Below are 17,121 nucleotides of genomic sequence, written 5' to 3'. Positions count from 1 at the left end.
CACGGGCCATCTCACAAACCACACATTACCACCAGTACCGACAACACTGACACAGCCTTGGTGTATTAACGCTGAGCCCTCTGTGGGTGTGACAGGTAGCTCGGAGTTCTCGTCAAAGTGGTATTTAATAAGCCGTCCGGGGGCGAGCACGCTTGGCTACTGACGTCGCTCGGCTACCCCCCCCCGCTCTCGGGAGCGCGCAGGTAAGGAAAGCGAGAGCGCGCGGGCAGCTGCAGCTGCTAGCACAGAGCGCGAGAGAGGGAGAGAGAGCGAGCCGCCAAGACGGATTTCCTGTGGGATAAGCGGACGGGCCTCGCTGCGAAAACGGTAAAACATGAAATCAATTATCGCTGTTCTTGCGCGTTCGGGGCTCGGGGCGGTAAGGGGGCGCCGGGCCGGCCCCCGGGTGCCCGGGAAGCCGGGGTGTTTCCCAGCCGGAGCGGCCGTGGAGCGGGCCAGCGTGTCGAGCTAAGATGGCGGCGGGGGAGGGAGAGAGAGAGAGAAGCAGGGGTGCGCAGCGGCGGCGGCGGCGGGCTGTAAAATGGCGGACTCGGGGAGAGGGGAAAAAAACAACAACAACAAGAGCGCCCCGTCGCCGAGCAGCTGCCACGAGCTGGGCCGGAGTTCGGTTGCAATTCAAAACCCGCAATTCGAATTCGAAACTCCGCCCCAACGGCTGGCGGTGTGTCTGCGGCTGGGTCCCCCTGGCCCGCTCTCCTTCTCTCTCTTACTGCGGCCCCGTTGCCTCTGCTCGCTCACTCGGCCGTGGGTGCGGGGAGGCAGCGGCTCTGGGGGCGACAGTCATGTAAAGAGGGCTGAAGAGACGGGGCTCGCCGGCCTGTGCGGGGTCGATGGGGGCGGGACACAGCGACAACATGGTGGGCGCCGTGCTGAGCTGAGCTGTTGGCTTTTTAAATATTAATTACACGAGCTGCTGTCTGACCCACAGCCGAGAATCCCCCCACCCCACCCCGGGGCTGTGAAAACTGATGGTAGCGGGTGTCCGTGTCCGGGAGCCGCCTGACGGCACCTGTTCCTGTAGGGCTTGGAGGTTTTGACATGAGAACAACAGGGTCGCTGTCTGAGGGTTTAGGCCTCCGGGTTGAAAAACACGCCGCCTGCGCTGCGGGAGACGCCACGGAGGCAGGCGAAGCGTGTGACTTTGAGAGCTGCCGTGTGCGTGTACCTGTCCCTGTGTTACCTGCCCTGCGCAGGGTACGGGTCTCCACTGCTACTGTACCATACTGTCACTGACCCTGAACACTGATGAACCCACACCACACTGCAGTACTGTAGTGCTCTCACTGTTCCTGAACACTGATGAACCCACACCACACTGCAGTACTGTAGTGCTCTCACTGTTCCTGAACACTGATGAACCGCACTGCTGCAGTACTGTAGTGCTCTCACTGTTCCTGAACACTGATGAACCGCACTGCTGCAGTACTGTAGTGCTCTCACTGACCCTGAACACTGATGAACCACACTGCTGCAGTACTGTAGTGCTGTCACTGACCCTGAACACCGATGACCCCACACCACACTGCTGCAGTACTGTAGTGCTGTCACTGACCCTGAACACTGATGACCCCACATCACACTGCTGCAGTACTGTAGTGCTGTCACTGACCCTGAACACTGATGAACCACACTGCTGCAGTACTGTGGTGCTGTCACTTACCCTGAACACTGATGAACCACACTGCTGCAGTACTGTGGTGCTGTCACTGACCCTGAACACTGATGAACCCACGCCACACTGCAGTACTGTAGTGCTGTCACTGACCCTGAACACTGCTGCAGTACTGTGGTGCTGTCACTTACCCTGAACACTGCTGCAGTACTGTAGAACGGAATCTGACTTCTCCCCCCTGCCCCACACACTGTCTCCCCAGGTGACCACACAGTCCCTCTGTCCACAGTCCACCCGGCCCCCTCAGACATAGGGGGGGTGCTCCTGCCCTGCTGGGGGGGAAGATCCAGTGCCCACCCCAGCCATAATCCACCACCTCCCCATCATCCTGCCCATCAACCCCTCTGGGATCAGTCGCACCCCAGTTTCTGCCCTGGGTTCCCCGAAGTGTGAGGGCTGCCTGGGGCAGTGTGACAGCTGCTCCTCCTGTCGCCTGTCGCCAGGGCAGCCGGCGGGTCTCGCTCTGCGCTAACGTCCCCGCCGGACGAGATGCGGCCCTTCCTGCTCACGAGTCTCTGTGATGACAGGTTGAGCAGCAGACATTTCCCCGCAGATACGTTCCATTGTGATCTGCGCGCAGAGTTAACGACTGAGAAGTATTTGTCGGCAAAAACAAGTCGAGCGCGGTATTTCTGCTGGATTAAAAGAGGTGTGTTCACGAGCCTGCTGGTTTGCGATGTCAACACGTCAGCGGTAGTTTTGTTGCCTCGTTCTGAATCGCAGAACATGTGCGGACCTGGAAATGTGATCTATGTTGTGATGTAAATTGGAGGTTTTACAAGTTACTGTGAACGTTTTACTGTAGTGCTGTCGTTGTGGTGGTCCTGGTTCTCTCTGTGTGAAAATAGCGGTACAGGTCACCTTTCGGTACAGGCCGCCGGCCCACAAGCGCACAGCACACACACCTGTCCCACCGGGCTCACCCGCCCCCGCCCCGTCCTGTCCTTCCAGATGCCGCATTCGAGACGGTACCACTCCTCGGAGCGGGGCAGCCGATGCAGCTACCAGGACCGGTACCGGAACCGCAAGCACCGGCGCAGGCGCAGCCGCACGCGGTCCAGCAGCAGCGAGAGGGACCGGCGGGCCCAGCGGCACGAGGACAGCTACCACCTGCGCTCCAGGAGGTCAGGGCGGCGCCGGGCTTCGGCCGCGCGAGCACCCGCGAGCCCCCGTCCTTCGGCACCGCTGGTACCGGTCTGGGCCCTGGCCTCTCCCCGGCCAGCGCCGCTCGGCTGGGTCCAGCGCCAGTGCCGCGCGCTTGTCCGTTACCTCCCCCTGCCCGCTGTGACTGTCCCCCCTCTGGGGCACTGGGGACCGGCGCCTCCGCTCAAAGGGTCCATGAGGGCCAGTTCGCCCCCTCCCCCGAGTCCGGCCCCTAACACCGCGTCCGCCCCCCCCTCCCCATAACCCCCCAGTCCGCTTCCTGCTCTCACGCTCACACCCCCTCGCCCCCCCCTCCGGCAGCTACGAAAACCGTTCGGCGGACCGCAGGGCGTTCGAGCGGCGGTACTGCGAGGGATACCGGCGGCTGGACTTCAGCCGGGAGCGGGACCGCGGCGCCGAGGGCTACTACGACGTCGACTACGCCCTGCACCAGCGCTCCTACGAGTTCCGGCGCGACCGCGAGGACAGCTACCCCAGCCGCAAAAGCAGCAGGCGTAAGCACAAACGAAGGAGGCGTAGAACCCGAACCTTTAGCCCATCGTCTTCGGTGAGTGTGCCCACCGCCCCCCCCGCCCCTGCCCCCCTCCCTCCCTCCCTCGCGCGCCTCCTGCCCTCTTTCTCTACTAACGCTCCTTTTCGCAGCTCCTGGATTCGGTAAGTAGCAAACCTTTTGTTTGTTTGTTTTGTTTTGCTGTGGATGTTTTTTTGGGGTGGGGGCGGGGGCGTGAATGTTGTCTCTCTCTCACTGTAGCGAGACGGGGCAGGTTTTGCGAAGGTCCTTCCTTGCCGCGCGGACCTTTTCGCTCTCTGGGCGTCTGTAAAAACATTATTTTAAAAAATACACGTGGGTAATGGCAGTCTGTTCCGTGTGCTGCCAGTCTCGCTCTGGGGTTTCTGTCTGCTCCAGGGTGGGGTCTCCTCAGGGTCCTCGGTGGGCTGCGGTCCTGCTTGGTCCTCTAGTTGAGACGCGTTTCGGCGGGGAGTCCGATCGGCCGGTCGGTGTTGAGGCGCGTTGAGGCTGCGTCTCCTGCCTGTTGGGCGACCGGTCTGGGCTGTAGGGGCTGCTCCGGGGAGCAGGCCTCTGGCGCTGGGGTTCCCCCAGAGGGGGGCGCTGCGTGGACGTAGGCCCGTGAGGTGGGAAGTCCAGTACTTTGCCGTGTAGGGAGAACCCCGAACACGCACCCCCGGGGGCACAGCCTTCGCATCGGCCCCGGCGTTCAGTCAGCCCGTAGGTCCGCCTGTCCCCTCGCGCGGCTGTACTCGCCAGCGGGCTTGACGTCCGTCTGGAGGTAAAACCTGGAGAGGACCGGGCCGGCTGGCACCGGGTTCCTCTGCCCCGGCGAGATGCCTTGCGGCGCGGCCTGTGCTCTCCCCAGGGTGCCCTCCAGGGCCGTGTTCCCAGGGTGCCGGAGTCGTGCCGGGGAATCGGGCTTCTCTGGGGGCGTCTGGAGCGCCCGGCTCCCTGGGCTGGAACCGGACCGCTCCGGCGCCAGGACGGGTCGGGCAGCGGGTTTAACCAGCTGGAAACCCAGCCCGGCCCCGCTGGTTCGGTCTCACTCACGGGGAGTCCCAGAGAGCAGGGGGGCGGATTCCCGCCTGCGGAGGGCGAGACTCTTTAAGCGTTAACTCGGAGGCCAGGAATAGAGGGAGGCGGAGGAGGAGGAGAAACCCTATCCTCATCCCAGCGTTCCCAAGTCTCTAGTCATCCTGCGGTGCTTCCCGGCGGACGCAGAGCCCGATTTAGGCTCTGCTCAGCGTTTTTACCCCCCCTCCTACCAGCGCCCGCTGAGTCCTCTCTTCTTCCCCTCGCTGTGCCTGCCTGTGTGTCTCGGCTTCTCCTCCGCCTCCCTGCCCGGTGTGTGCGCTCTCTCCCCCGGGCTCCGGGCTCCGCGCTCCGGGGACGCTCTCGGAGGGCAGCGCGAGCCCATCCTGCTCCCCCTGCCTTCGTCTCGTCTCGTGTCGCCTCTCTTCTCCGTCTCTCTGGTGCTGCCGCGCGGAGCCATGGGGAAACCCGAGCAGGCCACTCTGTACAAGAGCTGCCTCCGCTGCCTCTGCCTGTGCGTCGCTGTGAGTACCGGGCCCGTCTCGGCCGCGGGTGGCAGGGAGGGGGGGGCGTTTAGTTGCCCGGTTCTGGTCCGGCTCGTTAGGCGACGACTGCAGGGTCGAGTCCGCCGGGTTCCGAAAAGGGCACGGGGTGGTCTCTCCCGGGGGTCCGTGCGCGTGGCGCTGCCGTTCGCTACAGGGAAGCGGGTACTGCTGTAGCGCTCGTCGTCGCGGCGACCTGCCCTCTCCCCGCCCTGCCCGTTGGGAATGCGGGATTGGGACCGCGCGCCGGTGTTGCCCAGCTGGAGGTGAAGTCCGAACCAAGGGGGGTGTCCCTCCACTGTGCCCGTCTCGGGCCCGGCGCCCCGAGTGGCGGTGCTGATCCGTACGGCAGACGCGGATTGTTCAATTGTTGGGGGGCGGGGGGCTGGAGGCTCAACCCTGGGGTTGGCACGCCAGCCCCCGGCGGAGCCGATATAAATATCGCACGCGGTCAGCGGTCGGCTCGCCGCGCCGGCAGCAGCTCTCGTCGCTCGTCGCCGGGCAGCTGCCTGGGAGGCTGGGGGGGGGGTGCGTCCGCCTCCTTCCCAGCATTCCCAGGGCGAGCACCGCGCTTCGGTTCACCGCTTCGGATGCACGGGCTGGGCGTCGCGGCCCAGTCAGCGGCTCCTGGCCGGGGGGGTCCCCTGGAGCCGTCCTGCCCGCCGGGGCTCCTCCTCCTCCTCCTCGTGCGGCGCGTGGTCGGTGGTCAGCAGGAGTCGCCCTGGCCACACGCACACGGAGCCGGCGCAGAGTGGAGCACTGGGAAGGCCAGGTGGCAGAACGCTTGGAGCGCGAGGGGAGGGAGTAAACAGGGCCGCAGGGAACGGGATACTCCTGCCCGGTGTCTTCTTCCCAGGGGGCTTCGCAGGTCACAGAGCCAGGCTCCCTGCCCCTTCACTCCAGGAGCTGGAGAGGTCTCTCCCAGAGAGAGACAGGGGCTGGGACAGGGACCTGGAGAGGGTTGTCCCAGAGTGAGACAGGGGGTGGGACAGGGACCTGGAGAGATTTGTCCCAGAGTGAGAGAGAGACAGGAGCTGGGACAGGGACCTGGAGAGGTTTGTCCCAGAGTGAGAGAGAGACAGGAGCTGGGACAGGGACCTGGAGAGGTTTGTCCCAGAGTGAGTGAGAGAGACAGGAGCTGGGACAGGGACCTGGAGAGGTTTGTCCCAGAGTGAGTGAGAGAGACAGGAGCTGGGACAGGGACCTGGAGAGGTTTGTCCCAGAGTGAGTGAGAGAGAGAGACAGGAGCTGGGACAGGGACCTGGAGAGGTTTGTCCCAGAGTGAGTGAGAGAGAGAGAGAGAGACAGGAGCTGGGACAGGGACCTGGAGAGGGTTGTCCCAGAGTGAGTGAGAGTGAGAGAGAGACAGGAGCTGGGACAGGGACCTGGAGAGGTTTGTCCCAGAGTGAGTGAGAGAGAGAGAGAGACAGGAGCTGGGACAGGGACCTGGAGAGGGTTGTCCCAGAGTGAGTGAGAGAGAGACAAGAGCTGGGACAGGGACCTGGAGAGGTTTGTCCCTGAGTGAGAGACAGGAGCTGGATCTGGTCCAGTCGGTTTTCAAAGGCTGCGAGTTACTATTTTAACAGTGGGTTGTCGTCGGCACTTCCGGGCTGAGCTTTATTTACCCCCATCCGCGGGAAAGCAGCGAGGCCAGACAGGTTTTGCTGTGATAAATTAACCACAGTCTTCATTTTCACAGGAAGCCCGTTTGTGGGTGCGTTCGTGAGCTGGGGCTGCCGTGAGTGAGAGTTCACAGCCCTCAGTCTGGGGCCCTGGGGGCCCCTGTGAGGGACCGCGGGCGCCGGGGCGAAGAGTCTGTGTCAAAGCACAGCTCTGTTAGGGAAGGGGCCTGCTGGTGAAGAGGCAGCGCTCGCCACACCCCCGCGTCCACGGGCCTGGCCGAACGCACCCACAAACGCGCGAGCGGGCTCCCCAGCTGTGTGTGCGAGAGAGTGAGTGAAAGAGGGAGGGAGCCGCGTGCCTGATGTAACCCCCATGCCCCTGGCCTGGTCCAGCCAGGACCACGCGTCCACGGCCTCACCCTGCTGCTGTCCCCTCCGGGGCCCGGGGGCCGGGCCTGTCCCCCCGCCAAGGGAGGGGGCCGCTGGCAACAGGAGAAACCTGGTCTCCGGTTTCTCTTCTGTTGCTTTTGGGTTTTTTTTGGGTCCTCATTTGCTTAAGCCTGATTTTTTTTTATTTTCTGAAATCCTCTTTGCTCTGTGTTTTTTTTTTGTTTTTGACCTCCTAACGATTGAGCTCAGTAGCCTTTTCTGTGTCTTTTTATATGTACCTGTATTTTGGGAGAGGACGCTAGACAAGAGAGACAGCAGGACAGGAGGAGATGAGAAAGAGAAATGTGATCTTTGACATGTTCCCTTGCAATATCCCTATCGTTATATATTCCTATGTGCCGTCAAATGAATTGGCTCTTGGGGAAATCATGACTGGCCCAATCTGCCTACAACACCTACAACCGCCACCGCCCACCTCCGCCGCCCGGCTGCGCCTGCCTTCGACAATCCGCCGGTGCCCCCGTTTCGCGCCGCGATTGGGGTCGAACCCGCGGAGCAGAGAAGTGGACAGAGTAACAGCCGGACAAGAGCCCAGAGCATCAGAGACGATGAGGAAGGGCATCTGATGTATCGATCCGGCGACGTCCTGCAAGAACGATGTACACGGCCATATCGTAACATTATCCATTTAGTGCCTCTCTTAGCTTTTGATATATGCGCAGTTGTATGAGTCTCTTTGGGTTGTATTTTTTTTTTTGTGACATTTTACAAGTCTGTAAGTAGGCGCAGATGCCATTAATGTTACTGCAGGAGTAAGACCCCCCACTGATACCCTGCCCCCCCTCCCCCCCCCCAGAGACAAGAGTATTTACGTCCTGGAAGGGCCCAGGATGTTGCCGTGAGTGCTTTTTAAAACCGGTGAACCCAGTTTTCTCGATTCTGGTACCTCTTAGCGAAGGGCAGGGCCCCCAAGCTTGAGTTCCGTCGATGGTGTTTCTGTGTTCACTGTTTTTTTTTTGTTAATTAATCTAATTAGCGGAAGCTTCCATATGGGGAAAAAAAGGTTGCTTCCCTTTGTGTTCCCTCCTCCCCCCCCCCCCTTCCTTCCTTGCTGACTTACTCAGGTCGGTTTGCTTTCTCCTGGTCTGCGGGTTCGAACGGAAAGGGAAATTGCAATTGGAAGAGCCCTCCCAAAATCCCCCCACTCCACCCGCCCCCCACTCCGCCCTTAGCTCTCGACTTCCCCCGCTGTGCAGGCGGGGCGGTGCGCCCCCCCCCTCCCCCACATCCACCGCACGAGAGGAGTAAAGCTCTAGCCTCTGGGGGCGGGTGGAAGAGCCAGCCTCCTAGACTTCCACCCCGCGCCGAGCTGTAGCTGCCCCAGACAGGCACGCCCTGGCCGCGGCCGGCAGAACTCTCTCTCGTCACTGTGAGCGGTTTCTGTGCGTTTTCGTCCTTTAGGTGCTAATTCAGTGGTCTGCTCCTCCTCTGTCAGTAGGTCTGAGTGCCTGGCCTGCTCCTCGCTCGTTTCTCTAACGCCCGGCCCCCTTGTCTTCCTCCTCCCCCCCTCCTCTTCCCCGACAGACGAGATCGTGAACACGCTCGGAGAGGGCACCTTCGGCAGGGTGGTGCAGTGCATCGACCATCGCAGGTAACCAGAAGCGCCCCGGGGGACCGCGGGGGGGCGCAGCGGGCCGAGGCCTGAAACCTCACGCGAGAGCAGCAGAGCGTTTCTGCACGAGAGAGATCGGGCCTGTCCGTTCAGCCCCTTGTAGTTAATTGATCCAGGATCTCAGCCAGCTGTTTCTTGAAAGGAACCGGGGTATCGTGGCTCCTTCCGGACCCCCACAGCACTCTGTGTAGAGAATTACCCCCCAGCTCAGGTTTTAAATGCGCTTGTCCGCAGCGTTCGCTTGTCCGTGCCGCCTAGTTCATGTTCCGCGGCTGATTCCGGTGAAGTCCTCCGAGTCCACTCCCTTCGCCGTCTTCTCTGTTCAAGACCAGAGAGGCCCCGACCCTCTGTAGCGGTGTCCGTGGGATCTGCTCGGAACGTGAGGATCCGGTCAGACTCAGTGGGAGAGCCCGAGATACATGGGACCTGGTGTTGGCAGGAGCAAGACAGGGGCCCTGCAGCTGGAAGCAGAACCTGGAGTGGATCAAGCTGCCGTGCAGTGCACCTCAAACAGTACAGAGGAAGCTTAATTCAAACTGCAGAGCAGCAGAACCACTCAACTCGGGACAGCAGGACAGTCTGTTCTTGGAACTGGAAAGCAGTGTCAAGCTCTCAACTGCCTTCCCCGCGTCTCATACGCTTGGTCCGATCTCCCACCCCGGCCTCACGTGGACCAGTGTGCCTCAGTGTGACGAGCAGGAGGCGCGAGGTGGGGTGTGACGTGTGTGTGCGTGTGTTTTGGCTTCAGGGGCGGTGCGCGCGTGGCCTTGAAGATCATCAAGAATGTGGAGAAGTACAAGGAGGCAGCCAGGCTGGAGATCAACGTGCTGGAGAGGATTAACGAGAAGGACCCTGACAACAAGCAGTAAGAGAGGGGTCGTTACTCAAGAGGGGGGTGGGGGGTGCAGCGATAGGGAGGCCTAGTACAGGGTGGGGTGGGGGGCATTTAGACTGACAGAGGGGCAGTTGTGAGGCTGGGTGCAGTGAGAGTTGGAATGAGGCAGTTAGGCTGAAAGCAGGGCAGTTGTGAGTTGGCACTGTAAAAGATTGGTTGTGGGCAGTTGTGAGGGTAGGAGCAATAAGAGATGATCGCCTGAAAGGGGCAGTTGTGAGGGTGGGCCCAGTGACAGAGGGAGTGCTGGTGGGTGGAGAGGGCAGTTCAAATGCTCACTAACTCCTGCACCCCTCTCCCCCAAGCCTGTGTGTCCAGATGTACGACTGGTTCGACTACCACGGGCACATGTGCATCTCCTTCGAGCTGCTGGCGCTCAGCACCTTCGACTTCCTGAAGGAGAACAACTACCTGCCCTACTCCATCACGCAGGTCCGCCACATGGCCTACCAGATCTGCCAGGCCGTCAAGTGTGAGTACCCCCGCCGGGCCCCCCGACGTCAGGCTGGCAGACCGTGTTCCCTGTGAGGCCGTTCCAGCTTCATGGCTCCGTACGTGAAGGGCTGGTGATGCTGGAGAGAGAACAGCCCCCCCCCTCCTCTCTCCATGTCTCTCGTACCCACGCTGCAGTGCAGGAGGGTCTGGCGGCTGTCCTGCGGTGTCCCGGTACCACGCAGCCCTCAGACCAGTGTGCACTCGTTCTCTTGGTACTGGGCACCTTCCTTGCTGGTCAGTCAGTCGTCACTAGGGGGCAGCGCTGCGCTGTCCCTGTCCCTGTCCAGCTGCAGTGGCCTTTCCCCTGTGTTTGGTTCGCCCTGTCCGGCAGTCCGGCTGATCGGCTGTCCGTCTGTCTTGCAGTTCTGCATGACAACAAGCTGACGCACACAGACCTGAAACCGGAGAACATCCTCTTTGTCAACTCCGACTTCACCATGACGTACAACGTGGAGAAGGTGAGAGGGGGGCCGCCTGCTGCGAGGATGGGGGGCGGGGTGTGACGGCTCAGAGAGGGTCCTTCCTGTCCTGAGGTCCTGAGCCCAGCTCCGGAGGAGATCCAGAGCAAGGGGCTGGGAATCCGAGCAGGAACAGGCAGCTGCTCCAGGAACCTCCTCCCCTGGCCTGGGGCGTGTGGCCTGGGCTCCTGGGGCAGTGGGAGTGGGAGTGGGGCGTGTGGCCTGGGCTCCCGGGGCAGTGGGAGTGGGGCGTGTCGGCCTGGGCTCCTGGGGTAGTGGGAGTGGGAGTGGGGCGTGTGGCCTGGGCTCCCGGGGCAGTGGGAGTGGGGCGTGTGGCCTGGGCTCCCGGGGTAGTGGGAGTGGGGCGTGTGGCCTGGGCTCCTGGGGCAGTGGGAGTGGGAGTGGGGCGTGTGGCCTGGGCTCCTGGGGCAGTGGGAGTGGGAGTGGGGCGTGTGGCCTGGGCTCCCGGGGCAGTGGGAGTGGGGCGTGTCGGCCTGGGCTCCTGGGGTAGTGGGAGTGGGAGTGGGGCGTGTGGCCTGGGCTCCTGGGGCAGTGGGAGTGGGAGTGGGGCGTGTGGCCTGGGCTCCCGGGGCAGTGGGAGTGGGGCGTGTCGGCCTGGGCTCCTGGGGTAGTGGGAGTGGGAGTGGGGCGTGTGGCCTGGGCTCCCGGGGCAGTGGGAGTGGGGCGTGTGGCCTGGGCTCCTGGGGCAGTGGGAGTGGGGCGTGTGGCCTGGGCTCCTGGGGCAGTGGGAGTGGGAGTGGGGCGTGTGGCCTGGGCTCCTGGGGCAGTGGGAGTGGGAGTGGGGCGTGTGGCCTGGGCTCCTGTGGGAGTGGGAGTGGGGCGTGTGGCCTGGGCTCCCGGGGCAGTGGGAGTGGGGCATGTGGCCTGGGCTCCTGGGGTAGTGGGAGTGGGAGTGGGGCGTGTGGCCTGGGCTCCCGGGGCAGTGGGAGTGGGGCATGTGGCCTGGGCTCCTGGGGTAGTGGGAGTGGGAGTGGGGCGTGTGGCCTGGGCTCCCGGGGCAGTGGGAGTGGGGCGTGTGGCCTGGGCTCCCGGGGTAGTGGGAGTGGGGCGTGTGGCCTGGGCTCCTGGGGTAGTGGGAGTGGGAGTGGGGCGTGTGGCCTGGGCTCCTGGGGTAGTGGGAGTGGGAGTGGGGCGTGTGGCCTGGGCTCCTGGGGTAGTGGGAGTGGGAGTGGGGCGTGTGGCCTGGGCTCCCGGGGCAGTGGGAGTGGGGCATGTGGCCTGGGCTCCTGGGGTAGTGGGAGTGGGAGTGGGGCGTGTGGCCTGGGCTCCCGGGGCAGTGGGAGTGGGGCGTGTGGCCTGGGCTCCCGGGGCAGTGGGAGTGGGGCGTGTGGCCTGGGCTCCCGGGGCAGTGGGAGTGGGGCGTGTGGCCTGGGCTCCTGGGGCAGTGGGAGTGGGGCGTGTGGCCTGGGCTCCTGGGGTAGTGGGAGTGGGGAGTGGGGCATGTGGCCTGGGCTCCCGGGGCAGTGGGAGTGGGAGTGGGGCGTGTGGCCTGGGCTCCCGGGTGACTGCGCTGTCTCCGTGTCCCGCAGAAGCGTGACGAGCGCACGGTGAAGAGCACAGCGGTGCGCGTGGTGGACTTCGGCAGCGCCACCTTCGACCACGAGCATCACAGCACCATCGTCTCCACGCGGCACTACCGCGCCCCCGAGGTCATACTGGGTGAGTGGGGCGCCCCCTGTCCCCGGTGCGCGCGCTGGTAAAGCAGACCCGAGAGGGTTTCTTCTCCAGAGTTAGACTCTCGTCTGTCTGTGTCTGTCAAGCAGAGCTGGGCTGGAGCCAACCCTGCGACGTGTGGAGCATCGGCTGCATCCTGTTCGAGTACTACCTGGGCTTCACCTTGTTCCAGGTAGGCCGGGCCCCACCACTGGGTGTGGGATCAGGGGGAGGCAAGCATGAAGGGAGGTCATGCAGCACAAAGTACCAGCGATGTGCACAAGAATTCCCATCTGTAGGTGACGGAGGCAGAGGCTTCCAGGAGAGAGGCCAGCTGGAGGCAGAGAGGCACAGGGGGGAGAGGCCCTGGCGGGCAGAGAGCACAGGGGGGAGAGGCCCAGGGCGGGCAGAGAGGCCCAGGGCGGGCAGAGAGGCCCAGGGCGGGCAGAGAGGCCCAGGGGGGAGAGGCACAGGGAGGAGAGGCCCAGGGCGGGCAGAGAGGCACAGGGGAGAGAGGCCCGGGGCGGGCAGAGAGCACAGGGGGGAGAGGCCCGGGGCGGCCAGAGAGGGCTGTTATTTTAGGTGGCTGGCGACCTTAGTGCTGGAATTACAGCAGCGGGGGCGGGAGGGGGCTCCTGCCTGTGTCACGTGTGCGAGGACCCTGACACTGAAGTCCTTGATCGCAGGAACCTTGGGTCTGACAGGGGGGGGGGGCTGAGGAAGAGACTGTCGTCTTGTAAAAAAGTTCTGGAGCTGTCGGCCGTGCTGTGGCGATGGCCTGTGCTTGTGTCAGCAGGGGGTCGAAGGTTAAGGAGGCGACGCACGTGACCACGGTTGCTCTATTAAAGGGAGACGTGAGGGGCCTGTGCAGAGATTCTGGGGCTGTTGGAAATGTGTGTGTTCTGCTCAGATGGGGAGCCTTTCTGCTCTTCACCCCTGGGAGGGAGGGAGAAGTGGCTTTTGTGCTTACTGTTAATTTTGTCATTGTGCGAGAGTGGTCAGGACACACACAGACACCCCCTTCTCCTGCCTCCTCACAGACGCACGACAACAGGGAGCACCTGGCCATGATGGAGAGGATACTGGGACCAATCCCTTCCAGGATGATCCGCAAAACCAGGCAAGTCCCGCTCCGCCGACCGTCCCGGGACCAGGGGTCCCCCGTCTCGACGGCGGTGGGGATACCCCGGTCCCAGCGCCTGACTGTGCTGCCTGCCCTCTCCAGGAAGCAGAAGTATTTCTATCACGGCCGGCTGGACTGGGACGACAGCTCCTCCGCCGGGCGCTACGTCCGGGAGAACTGCAAGCCGCTGAGGGTGAGGGCCCTAGTCGCCCCCGCGTCCGCGTGCCCCCGCCTGCTCGCCCGCTGGCCCCCCCCCGCGCTGACCCCCCCTGCCCTTCCCTCCTGTCTGTTGCAGAGGTACATGCTGTCCGAGGCGGAGGAGCACCACCTGCTGTTCGACCTGGTGGGGAGCATGCTGGAGTACGAGCCGAACAAGCGCCTCACGCTGGCCGAGTCCCTGCGACACCCCTTCTTCTCGCCGCTGCGGGGGGGCGCCGGCGAGGCCCCGGGGGACTGCGCGGCCGGCAAGGCCTGGGAGGGCAACCGCGACATCAGCCGGTGACTGCAGGCCCCCGCGTGGGGCGGGCGCGCGGGCGGGGCGGGGCGGAGACGCCGCCGGGACTGAGGAGAACCACAGCCAGCCCCCTGGCGTCCCGAGGGGACAGAGAGACTCGAAACCGGATCGACCGGGCCGGGGGCCGGTCCCTGCCAGCCAGCTGGGTGCAGCGTCGGTCCTGGCGTGGTGGGGGGGGGGGAGAGGAGGGGCTCTTGAACTGACCGGGGTCTTGCGGGGGACGCTGGCCCCGATCCCTGCCCGTCTCCCTCGCCCCGAAGGCCCTGTTCTCGCGGTTCACGGACCACCCCGGTGCAGACTGCCGGATCCACGGGACATGGGACACACCCCCTCATTCCTCAGTGTCGCCCCGTGCTTCCCGAGGTGACGGCGGTATTCGGACTTTCACGGGGGGGCTTTGACTTGACTTGGGTGGCACCAGAGCCAGCGTAGCCCCTCTCTGTGCGCTTGTGCCCGTGCCGGGGCGTGGGCAGGGCTGGGGGAGTGTGTTTTCCAGCTGTGCTGGTCACGAGGCACCGCCGGCCCGATGGCGAGGGCGGGGAGGCTGCCCGGTTGTCTTCCTGACCGCAGGATCGTGCTCAAAACTGACGAGCCGCCAGCTTCCAGGCTGCTGCCTCTTCTCCAGTCGCAGACGAGAGACTTGAGGCTTTTTTTTGTCTTCCCCCCCCGGGAGAGGAGGGGGTAGTATCCTGTACGTCACACTCCAGGGGTGAGGAGCCTGGCTCACGGAGAAGAGACCACCGGCTGCCAGGCTGGGGTGTCTGAGGCGGGAGGAGGTTGTTAAAGATTTGGGGCTGTTCTCATCCGTCAAGACGCGCGGACCGGAGCCCAGGGGGGCGACCCCACTCACACCTCTCCTGCCCGAGCTGCCCGTCAGCCCGTCATGTCTGTGGCTGGACGTTTCTAAACAAACCGGGAGTGTTTTTTTGTTTTTTTTGTCAGCGTCTGAAGGTGGCGGAAGAGTTCTATCGCCCTCGGGATTCTCGGGGTTCCCCCGCGGGGCTCACCTCCAGGGTTCGGTTGAGAGCTCCGCTAGAAAGAAAACCCGGAGGCGGTGGATGCTGGAGAAGCCGGATCTGGGGCCACAGGATTGTCGGGTTTCCTGGGGGGTGAAGTCACTGGCCTGGCTCGGTTTTTGACAGCGACTCGGACCTCCTACAGTCTCGCACAGACCTGCGACCTGCCGAGGGACCCCAGCTCCCGATTCCCCATTCGTCAGGAGCGCCGGCGGACTGGACTTGCAGTGGTGTCCGGCCCCCCTGATTTGACCCCCTTTCCTCCTCCTCCTCCTCCTCCTCTTCCTCCTCATCGCTGCTGGTTCCTCGTCGGTGTGACTTGGTTCCTCTCTCTCTCGGGCCCGTCCCGCCGAGGAGACGGCCGCGTTGTGCTGTAGCATGTACAGATTTCGGTGTTCTCTCACGTCTTTTCCTTGTACAGTATTGAAGCCAGCGGCGCTTTACTGTCTCCCCCTGCCGTTACCCCCCCAGTCCGCCTGGAGCCCCCCGGGGTCGGGCCGCTGTGCTTCTGTAAACTAGTGTGTACATAAGGGGCCCTGTGGCGGTGCTGGGCCCGTGTTCATAGCTGTATATTCTAGGCGCTGGGCAGGAAGTGGCCGTGCAGGCCTCAGTTTTCTGTTTTCATCCCCTCGGGTGAAACCCAGGGGTTTTGTTTTTTCATGTGAAACACTCCCTGCTCACCCGCTCTCCCCCCCCCCGCCCACGTTGAGCCTCTCCGCTCCTGCCCCCCACCCCTGGAGACCTCCCGTCGGGTCGAGAGGCGGGGGGGGGGTGCTGTTCCTGCTCCTTCGAGGAGGGGCGGGGCGGGCGGGCGGGCGTGGGCTGGAGAGAGAGAGCGTGTGTCGGGGCAAGAGGGCTGGGGACAAGCTGAAAATCACCCTCCGTGTTTTTGCCATATGTAATATTCCAAATGTCAAGTGTTTTATAATAAAAAGATCTTTATACTGAACCCTGGCAGCGTCCGTGCATGTGGAGCCCCCCAGGAGCGGAGAGCCCGGTGGGGTGTCCTCTCCTTCGGTCTGCCTCCGCGCCTCCTGAGACTGAGAGCCCGCTGTACTGGGGGTCCGGGAGGGGGGACCCCAGTCCTCCCGCGATTCCGCTAGTTCCCCTGAGGGTCCCAGGGCTGCGTCTCGAAGGGGGCGCAGCGCGCCGGGGGATCGGAGGCGGATTATGGGGTTGGAGCGGGGCCCTGCACACGCAGGGAGATGGGTTTACCCCCCCGGAAGCCCGGGGGCTGGGGCGACCCACCCCCGCTGGTCCAGAGCGTCGGCCACATTTGAAAACGGAAGCAGCTCTCCGACTGCAGGTCTGTGGACCACTCTGCCCTTTGAGGGTACAAGAGCGTTGTGGGGGAAAATCAGTTGATTCCGGAGGTGTGACTGCTGCAGCCGGGACTCCACCCCTCCACCCCGAGCGCTGCACCGGAGAGCACCACGCGCAGACGGGCGGCTCCTCGAACCCGGCGCGCTCCTGACGGAGGGGCGTTCACGCGCGAAAGCCCGGGTCGGGGCTCAGGTTCTGTCTCCAGCTGCTGGAGCCCCTGGCAGGCGCTGCGTGCTCGTAGTCCACGTGTGCTCTCGCCCTAAAGACTTTAATGAGCTTAATCGGGCCGCTTTGCCACTGTTCTCGGTCTTGATGGTGCTTGGCGCGAGCCCGACAGCATCCCCCTGGGCAGGGCGACCGTGAGTCAGAGCTGAGCACGGGAGAAATGGCAGGTACCCTACGTTTGGGAGAAAATTCCCAGCAGTCTGGGCTGTCTCTCGCCTGTGTCTCGTCTCCCTGCGCCTCAGGCTGCTTCAGCCGAACCCGGGGTGCCATCGTGGCCCCATCCGCGATCATCAGCCCAGTTTAATACACGGCAGGTCTGCACGAGCGCCTCCCCCTCCCCCTCCCCCTCGTTCCCATTCATTTCCGAGTGTCCTCTGCTGTCAGTGCACAGGGCCACAGCCGCCGTCTGGGGGGCCTTGAGTGGTTCCTGCCCCCTCCTCCCCGCGCGTGCTGACCTCGTCTGGGTCGAGCCCTCGCACGGCAAGGAGAGGGGGAGCTTTAGAATTTAAAATAAACAGCCAGGACAGGGGCACTCCAGGACCAAGACAGGACTGCTTCTAGTCCATCATCAAATACAGTGCAGTACAGTGTGCTTTACTATGGCACATCATTAAATACAGTGCAACACTGGTGATTTACTTTACTATAATATGTCATTGAACACAGTACAGTATTTAATACAATACAGTACTGGTATTATACTTAACTGCGACAGATCATTGAACACAGTGCAGTACTGGTGCTGTACTGTAGTACGGTTTTGACTATACTGGGG

At 63.2% G+C, this 17,121-nt stretch overlaps 1 protein-coding gene across 6 annotated transcripts; it reads left to right on the top strand.

The window, feature by feature from the left end:
* The first annotated feature begins 172 nt into the window (after positions 1–172).
* LOC148640099 (dual specificity protein kinase CLK2-like) lies at positions 173–15,747 on the top strand. 6 transcript variants are annotated; one of them, XM_088621437.1, is made up of 13 exons: positions 173–327; positions 2,645–2,817; positions 3,158–3,404; positions 7,514–7,613; positions 8,539–8,605; positions 9,375–9,491; positions 9,824–9,990; positions 10,377–10,471; positions 12,022–12,151; positions 12,256–12,338; positions 13,186–13,265; positions 13,371–13,461; positions 13,564–15,747. In XM_088621437.1, the coding sequence occupies exons 2-13, from the start codon at positions 2,645–2,647 to the stop codon at positions 13,768–13,770; spliced, it is 1,557 nt and encodes a 518-aa protein (XP_088477563.1). In that variant the 5' UTR covers positions 173–327; the 3' UTR covers positions 13,771–15,747. The 6 variants fall into 6 exon arrangements, with proteins under 6 accessions (XP_088477563.1, XP_088477564.1, XP_088477561.1 ...); XM_088621438.1 differs by having other exon boundaries at positions 13,186–13,269; positions 13,375–13,461; XM_088621435.1 differs by having other exon boundaries at positions 13,141–13,265.
* Positions 15,748–17,121: the final 1,374 nt, after the last annotated feature.

The sequence above is a fragment of the Lepisosteus platostomus genome, chromosome 26 (genome assembly GCF_059453375.1).
Source record: "Lepisosteus platostomus isolate fLepPlt1 chromosome 26, fLepPlt1.hap1, whole genome shotgun sequence".
Taxonomy (NCBI): Eukaryota; Metazoa; Chordata; class Actinopteri; order Semionotiformes; family Lepisosteidae; genus Lepisosteus; species Lepisosteus platostomus.
The sequence above is the reverse complement of the archived record's forward strand: the minus strand, read 5'-3'. Positions and strand labels throughout refer to the sequence as shown.

Bases quoted from the DNA above. Each gene is read 5' to 3' on its own strand.
- LOC148640099 (XM_088621435.1), top strand. From the start codon at position 2,645: ATGCCGCATTCGAGACGGTACCACTCCTCGGAGCGGGGCAGCCGATGC. The intron at 9,991-10,376 runs GTGAGTACCCCC...TCTGTCTTGCAG, and splicing joins GATCTGCCAGGCCGTCAAGT to TTCTGCATGACAACAAGCTG. The intron at 10,472-12,021 runs GTGAGAGGGGGG...CGTGTCCCGCAG, and splicing joins TGACGTACAACGTGGAGAAG to AAGCGTGACGAGCGCACGGT.